This window comes from Falco biarmicus, chromosome 2 (assembly GCF_023638135.1).
Source record: "Falco biarmicus isolate bFalBia1 chromosome 2, bFalBia1.pri, whole genome shotgun sequence".
Taxonomy (NCBI): Eukaryota; Metazoa; Chordata; class Aves; order Falconiformes; family Falconidae; genus Falco; species Falco biarmicus.
In genome coordinates this window covers 33,232,805-33,244,991 of record NC_079289.1, presented here as the reverse complement: position 1 = coordinate 33,244,991, position 12,187 = coordinate 33,232,805, and the positions used below count along the sequence as shown (strand labels likewise).

General features: G+C 39.3%; 1 protein-coding gene across 4 annotated transcripts in view; it reads right to left on the bottom strand.

Annotated features, from left to right (window-relative positions):
• The window catches only part of ENOX1 (ecto-NOX disulfide-thiol exchanger 1), a 369,768-nt gene that overhangs the window by 131,277 nt on the left and 226,304 nt on the right, over positions 1-12,187 (bottom strand). For 3 of the 4 annotated variants that reach the window (XM_056329606.1, XM_056329604.1, XM_056329605.1), the window contains 2 exons: positions 6,816-6,950; positions 5,840-5,977 (listed from right to left, as the gene is read on the bottom strand). In XM_056329606.1, the coding sequence (XP_056185581.1) occupies positions 5,840-5,977; positions 6,816-6,825 (148 nt within the window). In that variant the 5' untranslated portion in view covers positions 6,826-6,950. Of the gene's footprint in view, positions 1-5,839; positions 5,978-6,802; positions 6,951-12,187 lie in introns of all 4 variants that reach the window. The other variant, XM_056329607.1, reaches the window with a different exon arrangement.

Sequence of the window (12,187 nt, the reverse complement as noted above, 5' to 3'; positions counted from 1 at the left end):
ACAATGAGGGATGTGTTTACAATTTAGCCAGCATATGATGACCTGCAGTCAACAATAATTCATAAAGCATGCTTCATCTGCTTTATGGTAGAAGGACACTGAAGCTTAAAGGACTTTCCATAGCCAAGGCAGACTGGTGCAGGAATGCTTAATACTGAGCCCACCCCTAATTTTTCTCAAATAACCCTTAGATCTTCTACTGTGCATAGGAATTGGTGACCTCTTGAGATACCCCAGTGAGCAGGAGAAGGAAAAGCCATCATGCTAGTGTTCTCCCCGATATGCCCATCACATGGAAAAATGCTTGACACTAATTGGAATCTGAGTACAGTGATTGCCTTTTGTTACAATCTTCATTCTGAAGGAAGAAATAATCTGAATATTATGTCTCCAAAGACTTGGAGGTCTTGAGCTAATAAAATTGAGGGAGGGATATTTATCCTCATGTCTTGGGATTTAGGAGTTTCTAGAACAAAATTGCCCATATCCTTCTGTTACCATAAAATAGGTCTGGGGTTGCAGTTTCGGGATTGCAACCACTTATTGTCACAGGTGCTGCTTCCAAAAGTGAAGTTTTGCTAGCGCTATGACTTGATTTGGAAGTATAACCTTTAGTCTGGGGAACTCTGTTCTATATATTAATGATCAAGAGGAGAGCCCATCGGAGGAGAAGCACTTCAGTGGTGATTCGCCTTGTTCATCTCTCCCTGTGAAGTGTGTGATACTCAACACTGTCAAAAGCACAATCAAGAGCAAGGTGACCTGATTGGAACTGACAGCTCCTATGTTCCACAGAAGCCAGGTCAAAAGACAAGTGTGTGGGGAAAGCAAAGACAAATGGAAAACCAGAAAGGTTGATGTAAATGTCTAATATTTCACAACCTCCAGTGTCAAAAAAAACATGCCTGAGGCCATAATTTTTTTTTCTATACCTTTTGGTAAGCAACATGTTAGACTTCAAAGTGTCCTAGTCTGATTTCACTAGGATTTTGTACAAGTGGTCAAAATCTAACCTCAGCAAAAGCAAGACTGGGAGGCCACTGAAAATTTTAATATCTTCAGGCTCTAAGGCAAGTTGGCCAGACTCACATGGAAAAGTGTGCCTTAATAATTATACTGTAAATAAGTAGAAGGCACCAGTTTTCAGGCAAACCTTTGACTTCTAGGCAGATCTATAAATTTTGTCTTGGATATCTGCCCTTGTTGTTTGCTCTTTTTTTCTAGAAAAGCGCAAATATGCAGCATAGGACATGAGCTTAACTAAGTCCAAAAGAATTGCCACATAAGGACTACTCTTCATGTTAATTTGTAACAGGGAACTTTTTTGACATATACAATTTTTAACTAACAAATATTTAGGTCATCTAAGTCATCCTGGAGGAAAGCGTCTCAAAATTGCTTCATGTTTTTCAGGACAACAGTTCATTAGTGAAAGGAGAAACAAACCGAACCAGAGAAGTAAATAATTTTCCTGTCAGGATGTCTTTAGAAAACAGGTGACCTGATGCCATTTGCTGAAACAAATAAAAGCACAAGAACACCAAATTCAGCAATGCCAAAATTGCCCTTAAAAAGTACCAAAGCAAAAGCAAAATAAAACATTCTGCTAGTCCTAAGATGTAAGAAAATAGCAGACTTGAATGTACTAGAAAGATGTACTTGAATCAGAGCTGTTGAATGCACAAAGAGGATTCAGATCTCAAAAAGGTGGAGTACTAACTATCCTTCCCCTCTCACTTAACCATTTTTCTCAAAGTCTCAAAGTGTAGAAAACAACAATTTTAAGGCCTGGATAATTCAAAAGCAGATTAGCAGATTTTCTCCAACCTTTCCAATTTTTTTTCCCTCTAGGCTGAGATCAACCATGAGAAATTCAGGCCAAAAGGCAATTTTTTAGAAAAAAATATAAACTGCTGAAAGGGGATGTTTAGAATGGAAATGATTTTCAGTCACATCAATCTTTCACACTTTAACTAATGCATTATTAAACTACAGTTTATTGCGTGATTTATATATATATATATAATGTATATATGCATATAATAGCGTACATGTAATGAAGTAGCAAATATTACGGAAAAAGGTAAGCTTTCTAACACTTAAGTGTAAGCAAAATGTATGTAGAAATAGCAGAGATATTATACAACTATTAACAAGAATCCATCTTACAAATGAAAGGCTCTGACATTTGCCCAGATCAAAAATCCAATTTTACAGCACTGAGAGATAAGGAATTAAATAGAGTGCAGATATCATCTAAACTGGTATTAAAAGGTTAGCAGTGCTTAAAATTGTTACCAAGACCAGACAGCCTACATCCCAGGCTGTGAGAAGAGTATTGGCCAGATGTTGTGGAAGCTTTACTTGTCATTTTAACAAATTCTCAGGCTAGGCAAGAGCTCCACAGATTGCAAAGTGGGGAGCATAACTCTGTTACAAGGCAGGCATCCCAGCATGTTACACAGCAGCAAAGTTAACAACAGCTGGGAAAAAACCCCATCAAAAACCTTTAAAAAGACTTAGTAGATCCGTAACTATGGGAAAAAACACCCTGCAATTTAGGAATTACAAACCAGTTAGTCTGGAGAAGGAAAGGCTGTGGATGGAAAAATCCTTTGGAAACTGAAAGATCAGAGAACTAAGAGATATGTCAGGATATAGATGAGTACCATACACCACATTTCAGACTATGGCAGGTTATATAAAGGCATCCAGGAAAGACCACACTCTCTCCAAGATTAATCTAAACTACTTACTTCTTTGCAACCTATCATCAAGGCAGGAAATAAAGAAATGAATTTAATTAACTATTTATTTAATAAATTAAAATTATTTTAAAAAATATTTAAAGACAGACAAAAAGTTAGCACTGCGACACGGGTGTGTCATTTTAATCTCCAAGAAATGTCACAAATGACAGCAGTAAAACCAATATCTGACTACTGACAAAGATGAGTTCATTACTAGGATTAATAGGAAAAAAAAATGTGAAAAGGCAGAAAGGGCTAAGGACTAGTTAGGTATTTGGTTGAAGATGGTGAGATGGTGATGCAAACTCTCATTGAATGCAGATACAGTAAATAGATTATAGTAAATAAGTTTATAAGACTTTTCACGGTAAATTGTGGTTTTGCCATTATGGATTTGCCATGAAGAAAATGTGTCAAAAATTTATGAATCATAAGGAAATACAATGAAGTGCAAAAGCACCTATTTACCTTGAAAATACAGGAAAGTCTTAAAAAACAGGAAAGCAAAGAAGTTATTCTGCACCCATAGAGAAATCAGGCAGCACTTCAGTAATTAATATTTATTACTTATGGCACCTTTCATACATTGAAAATGCTGAACAAATACGAACTGACTTGTACAACACTCCTGCAATACGTGATACACATAATTTTAGAAATTGCAGGAGGGAACTGGCAGTGAAATTAAAGTCCTGGAGACCTCCTCTTGTGGGGAAAAGCATTGGACATAAGATGAGGCTGCCATGTAGAGATTGCAGAGCATACCAGAGGACACAATTTACACTGAAACTGGAAAGACAGAGGAAAAGAGGAAGACAAAAAGGTGGGCAAACCTCTGCAGGATTTGCAACTGAGATGCTTATAAAGGAAATTAGCAGAAGCTGATTTTGACATGTGGCTATTTTCAGGTTTGGAGGTAATCGCATTCAAGTTGAGCGCAACACATGCAGGCAAAGCCCCACTAGAAAATGGAAAAAGCTGTTTCCCCACCAGCTTGTAGAATCATAAAATGTCCTGAGTTGGAAGAGACCCACAATGATCATTGAGTCCAACTCCTGACTCCACACAGGACAATCTAAAAGTTAAATCATATATTGAAGAACATTGTCCAAATGCTTCTCGAACAACAACAGACATTCCCTGAGGAACTTGTTCCAGTACTTGACCACCCTCACAGTGAAGAACCTTTACTTAATAATCAATCTGAACATCCCCTGACACAGCTTTAAGTCATTCCCTTGTATCCTATCACTGGACAAGAGGAGGAAGAGATCAGCACCGCCCTCTCCACTCACCCTCATGAGGAAGCTGTAGAGAGCAATGAGGTCTCCCCTCAGCCTCTTTTCCCAGCTGAACAAACCTAGTATCCTCAGCTGCTCCTCTTAAGTCTTGCCCTCTAGTCCTTTCACCATCTTTGTGCCTCCTCTTGGACATGTTCTAATATTTTTACATCCTTCTTACCATACACAGCACTCAAGGTGAGGCTGCACCAATGCTGAGTAAAGTGGGACAATCACTTCTTTTGACCAGTTAGCTACACTGTGCTTAAAATACCCCAGGATGGCCCTTCTGGCCACCAGGGCACACTGTTCACTCATATTGAGCTTCTCATCAACCAAAAACCCCAGATGCCTTTCTGCAGGGCTGCACTCCAGCCTCTTGTCCCCCAACCCACACATACATTCTGGATTACACTGTCTCAGCTGCAGAATCTGGCATTTGTCCTGGTTAAACATATGGTTGGTGACTGCCCAGCGTTCTGATCTGTGCAGATCTCTGTATTAGGTCTCTCTAAACTCAAGGGAAACAGCTCCTGCTGATTTAACATCATCATCAAACATACTATGGATTCAATTCCTGTGTACAGGTCATTGATAAAAACATTGAAGAGAACTGGCTCCCGAGAAGCAGATGGCTTTGCTTGTTTCTTTTAATCATGAGCGTGGGGTTAAAGCCAGAGACCAAGAATCAGTTCACAGACTCCACCAGCTAAACTCTCTGCTTGAGATGGATTCTTTATAAATCAGCTTTCTTGCAGCTTAGTTTACCTGCCTGTAAAACAGGTAATTTAGAGCCAGGCTGTGAACTGGCACAGCTCCACTCAGTTCCCAGTGTCTGAAGGGGACATATTTGGCCAAAATTAAGAGTCACACATCCCTGGTGAGGCAGAGTGATTTACACCATGACCTGGATCACTACATCCATGTCTACATGGATAGGCACAGAGATGACAGGATGTTGCTCTGATCCAGATGTCGCACAGCTTTTCTTAAGCTGAAGTGGCAATGAGGTTTCCAGATGGGATCTGTCATATGCCTGGCATGAGGCTTATGTCTATAGGGCACCCACCCATATAAAAATTATTTTTCTCTACCTTACAGGAGCAGTGAAGTTTTATTAATCCAAACTAATCAGGCTTTTACTCTTAACAATGAAGTCTGATATAAGTAGGCTTATCTGTGAAATCTGTTGCTGGCTTCAAAATACTATTTTTGCTCTTGTTAGAATAAGTGATCCTCTGCAACACTCTCCCAAACTATGCTTGGGAAGTTAAATGACAAAACACAACAAGAACAAACTCTTGAAATTCAATTTATGGAGTCAGGCAGAAAGTAAAGAAGCACCTGATAGGAAAACTTCACTTCACTAATATCAGCTGAGCATATAAATCGAATGGGCTTCATGATTTTCTGCCCAATTAACACAATTTCAAGAACTTTCTACAGTCAAGAGTTCTCAGCCCAGGGTATTCCTTGGCAGAACCTCAAGACATCCTGCTTGAACAGAGAAATAGAAACAAATGTTTCTCTTATGTGACCTGCCTCCTGGTCTTGACCCAACATAAGGATCTATGGTGTAGTTGTTTAATTTCCCCAAAGAGTTTTGGCTTTTCCACAAAGTTAAAAAATAATATGGATTATATACCTACTACAAGATGAGACTAACACACAGTATGCAATATTAATCATAGCTGAGGTTTTCAGAATATAAAAATACAATATTCTCAGAAATAGTTTCATATATTTTTAAAAGGACCCAAAGAATTCATGGACAGTACAAGAGATCTCTTTAAAAAAGAAAAATCTTACCTGTCACAAGCTGTTGTCCAGCTAGTCCTACTGGAACCATCCCCAGGTTATTCATAGCTGTAGCCCAAGCAGTCGGATCAGTGACTGACATGTTAAGTTGTGTTGTATCTATAGCTATACTTCCCAAACCATCAGCTGCTACAAGAAAAGAAACATGCTGTAAGTAGAAAAGTCAATGGGCCAGTATTTTTAACCAAAACCTCCAGTGAAAATGAAATATCACAACCACTGCTTATTTTGGTTTTGTTTTGTTTCTTAACTATGATTCACTGATAATGGTGCTTGGTATTGTACAGCAAAACCAAAAGGCATAAAATGAAACAAGAGTAATTCAGGCTAGTTGTATGGAAAACTTTTTCACCATGATGACAGAAAAGCCACTGCTCTGCAGTCACTGCCATTGGCAGCTTTCAAGACTCAACTTGATAAAGCCCCGAGTAACCTATGAGTGACCCTATGGCTGGCTTTGCTTTGAGCAGGATGTTGGATTGGAGACCTTCTGAGACCACTCCCAACCTGAATAAATCTCCTTGCCATCCTTTAATATAATTTAATTATATATAATCTGTCATAATATATATAAACTTGTCATAAAGCTGTAAGAATCAAACACACCCCAAGGAAAGACCTGTTTTCCATAAGGTGCAATTTTTTGTGGTAAAAGATTTAAGAATACATTAACCCCTAACTAAAAAAAAGGTCAAAGCAAATAGATTCACTATGGGAAATACCAAGTTTTGTTTAAAAAACAAAAGAGAATTATCATGAATATGGTCAAAATAGACTGAGCCCAGGCATAGATTCTCCTGGGTTGGGGAAGGAAGAGTGGGTCAGATAGCTAGAGAGCGGTACCTTTCTGATACTAAACCAAACACAAGGTGTGATCACACATTTTATCTTCCCTCCTCCCCAGTCACAGCTGAAATCAGTTTTTTCCAACTATTTTCTTATGACCTTGCAGACCTGAGATATTTACCGGCAGCCATTGCTTTTCCCCAGTTCCTTTTGCTCCTGTTAGATTTCTTCAGCTAGGAATAATTAACTACTGTATTAGTAGCATCTTGAGATGGGATATCACTGAACGCAGGGCCCACACACAGCTCATTAGGCTCTGGAAGAGAAAAGACGACATCAGGTATCAAGTGCTGCAGTCAGAACATAACTGCGAAACAGCAGACCGCTTTGGGAATTCACTCAGAGCTTCTTCCCACTCCCCCTGCACCACCAGCCCCAGCCTCCTTGCACACATTTAGTGGCTGCGGTAGAGGTGTTTCAGTGACCACCCATCCTTGCCTGCTGAACAAACAGTGCCACGTATGAACCTGCCAGACCACTGAAAAGCCCTTCACAAATTAGGTCTTATCAGTAGTTACACAGCTTCCTTGGCATGAAGGTATCAGCTGCAAGAACATATTAAGGGATTAATATGATTTTTTTAAAAAAACTGTTAACAATTAACTGATGTTGCAAGTTTCAAGGAGTCTCCTGTTCTGAGATGAACAGGGGAAAAAAATAGTCTGCAATGTCATCTGCAATGACTTACAGCCTACAGAGAGATGGAAAAGTAAGAAAACATAACAAAGCCAAGGATGGTGTCTGCCTCAACTAATATTGTATCTTTGGCTCACAAAGCTCAGTTAGCTTCATGCAAAAGTGGACTATCTGTCTTTAGCTAAACCACATTGCTTTCATCAGGTATCTGTCAGACCATGAATTTTACATAAGGGTAACTACTTGCTGTTGTTATTGTTGTTCGTAAAGCTCACTGCAGCACTGCATCGTTGGTCGGAAAGGAGACTGAATGAGCAAACAGGTAAGAGGTGTAAGCAAAGGCTGTGAGCTCCCAACACTCACAGCAGAGGGAGAAAACACGAGGGTCAGGGTGATCACAGATATGTGCCCATGTTAATCTTTGTGCATTAGTTACAAAGGACTGTGGATGAAAGGGGGCTGCATTATTTTTTGGCTGGCCAGTAGCCTAAGGGGTCTGACCTACAGTGTTTGGTACTAGCAGCCAACAACTGACCAAGTGCTTACAAGTGTTCAGGGAGGTCATTAATGCTGTGCAGGTGCATCCTGATGACTTGTTCAGCCCTAAGATGTTTGTGCGGTCTTTAAAAAAGTACTTGACAGTCCTTAATTAAGAGGTTTCAAACATGCAAACCCTAAGAATTCATCTTTAGGAAAGACACAACTGATGTGATTACACCATATTTTAGCTTAGTACCTCCTACAGATATTTTTTTTTTCATGTGATTTGCATAAACTACAAGCTAGAAAGTTTTATAGTTCCCTGACACTGTACAGATAACTTCATAGGAACACGACCACATCAATAGCTGTAAAAGTGAAGAAAGAGTCAGGATCAGACAATTCTGTACATTTTTTAGTATCCTGTAATTTTCAAATAACCAGTACACTAGGTTAAAAAGCATTTTGTTCATATCTTCAGTGAGTCTATTTAAAAGTTAGTATTTATCAACTCTTAATATTTGAATTTGCAATTCCAATTCTTATTTGATCTCCACTTTTCATTATACATAACATAAAATAATTTTATGATAAAATTAGCTTTTAGATAACATCTATAAACACCAAGCAAACACTGAATGAAAGTCCTCTGCAGGGAATGTGACTAACAGAAGGCAAGCCACCTGAGATTTATGTCAAGTTTTTAAAAACTGGGTGTCTCCTGTTCAGCTCCTTAAACTTGTACTTAGCTCTTTTCTACTCAGGCTATAAACTTCTGACCACAAGCATCTATTTCAAGGTTAGAGCTGGCTGAATTATTCCTTGTCAATAAGTTATTTCTCACACAGTACAGCTACCCTTGCTCTTTATGAATCACTCCCAGATCAATCCTGATTTACAAATATATGCTGAACAGCCCAGATGAGAGTGGTTCATTTCTTTCCATGACTGGCAGCCTTGTTGTCTTGATGTAGGAAGGTGCATCTGAAAACCAATAGCGATGAAATGCCTCTTCCTACCTTGCTGTGTGTCAGTTACTTGTCCTATAATGCATCACCCTGACTACTGGGGAGGAAGAAGGTGCTGCTCCATGGTTTTGGGGCAAAGACATCTCAGACAGGTATGGATTATTGGGATAATGGGTAGAAAATGGGTATCAGACTCTCTCTGCCACCCCTTCTCCCTCTGTTTGTATTGCCTTGTGAAGTGTGTGCTGGGTGACATAATGAGGTCTGCTGCCAGACTCTGCAGCCCCTAAACCACATTACAGTTGTACCAGCTCTGCCAGAAGTGGGAACTGGTCCATAAAAAAATCCGACACTGGGCTAGATAAATGCACCTCAGCTTACCGGGAATTAATAGGTGACATTTTTGGTGTTTGCCTTCTACCAGGTTGTCTACATATTTCAAATTTTGGTATGCTTTCATGAATTAGCCGCAAGTATTTGTTGAAGTCCTCACCAAGGAGGAAAAATATACCACCATGAATATGAAATAAAGCAGAATCAGTGGGTTAATTGGTGAAACTCCTGTTGTACTATGCCACCAGCTCTGCCCAATGTGCCATGAAAGTCTTTGCTCAAAACATACTCTCATAGCCCACGCTGGACCTGGGAAGCTTTGTTTTCTCTCTGGCCATTAAGTCTACTGTCTTTTCAGCAGGACCTGTATGCAATGCAGGCTGAACCAGGGGAAAAATGACAAAAAAGCATGTGAGCAGCCTAAAGTGGAATTAGTTCTATCTAACCAAGAACTGCTTCAGGATATTTTGTCAGTGGAAGAGAGCTGAATAACAAGCATAAATGCACTATGAACAGTGAATAATTTGCAGCAAGCTGTAGGCAGAACTAATGCTACATCCTGAAGGACACAGCCTGTAGAAACTAGCTCTCTTAAAGAGAAAAATACTAATTGTGAACATCTCTTCTACTGACAACTCAAGAGTTACATTAATACAGAGCAATATAATATGGCTAAAATAATCTCACAGGCATTTCGCACCTGATTTAGCCTCAAACATTAGCTTTTGTTTAAAAACTTGAAAATTCGGATAGGGAAGGTTTCATTAATGCTTCAAGTAAAATCAGCTTTGGGCAAATTTCAGCATTTCTTTGTACAGCTCAGACACTGCACTATTATATCTTTCATGACAATGGAAACAAAACAAGCCAGGGAAACAAATAAACCCACTCACTAGATCATATGAAAAGTAAAGCGCTGTGTTTGATGAGAAATATATCTACTAGCAAAGATTCTTGCTTTCTTAAAAATAAAAGGAGTCACTGTGATAATGGTTAAACAGGCAAGAAAGTGTAGCCTTATGTAGGGATCCTGTGTAGCTTGAGCAGACATTAATCAACACCGTTACACTGACATCACACCTTTAGAAAGCATTCCTGATTTATAAGTCATTAGTACTTCTCCAGGCATTAATGACCTGGAGATATATGTAAAAGAAATCTATGTTTATAAACACTTGTGCATGGGAGTAGCTTTACTCCAGGGAAGTAACTTCAGAAGCAAATAAAGCCGTAATTCTGATTTACAGGAGAAAATGTGTGAAGTCTTCTGGGTGCTGCTGTTCCTTGAGGTTTGGGAAAGGCAGGGATGTAAATACAAACTTCCTTATTTGAGAGCTTTTGATTAACAAAATTTTAATGCCAAACACTTTGTAAAGTGATTCCATGTTACACTTTTCGTGGTCTCTCTTTTTGCAGACACAATGCAAGTACCAGTCCTTGGATGGTGGGTTGTGAGAGACATTTAGACTTTCCTCAGACAGGTTGTCAGGAAGATAAAGCACCTTCAAGCCTATACCAATGAGCAGTTCTCAGTCATAGCAGTCATAGCAGATTGTACTTAGTACGCATATTTTATACCAGGCAATTAAATGCAGTTACCCAAATGAATACAGAAGTCAGTTATATATTGTGCATCAATTATCACAGGCAATGAATGCCACGAGACAAAGAAATTAACACAACATAAAACTAATTCAATAACACAGCAGATTGCTAAGTTAAAATCCTACCCTTTAGATATCCATAACACCACAGACAATGAATTACGACACAGTGTAAAGCTGATTAAATGCACCACTGTAACGAGGCTCTGTGGAGTGCCTGGGTCAGCGACCAGCCCCGGGACGCAAGGAGGAGGTTCTCTGCCTAACTCTGACACTGATCTGCTGGGTGACCTTAAGTAATTTCACTTCTTTGTCTAATTTTAGTGACCACTAAATCTGTCAAGGAAAAGACTGATGCCATCAACCCTTTGAAATCTGGGATGATGAGTCTCAAAGACATTAAATGTTATTGGTTCCAGTTCTTGAGACAATGCAGATGGGAAGGAGTGATGTAGTACCTTATGAACTGTTATATCTAGGCAAGTTTTCCAGTTCTTAAAATAATGGCATGTGCGAAGTGTTTGTTACTCTTCACTGTGATTCATGGGATAGAGGTCATTAGGTTGGTCACACTCCACCTGACCTGCCAAAATACAAGTCATTTACCAGGCTAGCTCCAGCTGTCTTCTAAAATATATTAAGCACTTTGTACTGGTTCTTCCCAGTGTTTCTATTTCTCCAGCACAGACAGAACGGACACCCAGTAAAGAAGGAAGACAAAGAAAAGAAAGTGTCCCTGCCTATGGCATGGGGGTTAGAACTAGATCATCTTTAGGTCCCTGCCAACCCAAACCATTCTATGATTCTATGATTTCCTGTCAGTCACTACCTTTTTCTTCCTGACCACCTTAGGATGAAGAAGAAAGCTGGCAGTAGCAACAATGAACATGTTAATTTTGTGCCATAGCCATCCTACCTGGAGTACATGAAAAAAACGAACATCTCCAATATGACTCTGAAGATGGTTTTTATTAATAATATTGCACGCACAATGTTTCTAGAAGAGGCATTGTCTCATATCTTTGCATGGTTAGTTTTAAGTTAACACCGAGAAAAATCTCACCTAAATTCTGAAATTCAAAAGGAACTGAAGGAAAACATTTCTTGCAACAATTCACAAAAGGACATTTACTAATTAAATTAAAAAAAATAATAAATGATGTACCAGAGCATTTTTGGAAAAGTTTCTTATTTTCTGGGATAGGACCCTAATGCAGGCTTCTAATGTTTGCTCCAGCCCCCTGCAGTTCTACTGAAAAGAGGCCAGAAACTTTCCAGGGTCTCCAGAGTGTCACCCTGTTTACCTGGTTTTGTCTGTCACATCACCCTCTTACAGGAGGCTTTTGAAAGCAAAGACTGATTCTGCAGGAACTGGTACTTCCTTAAGAAAAGAGCTTCATTAGGCCCAAGCCAGTGAAGATAAGCAGGGTCCTACCCTTACAGCCTAATTGGGAGCTCTGGTTATGTGTCCA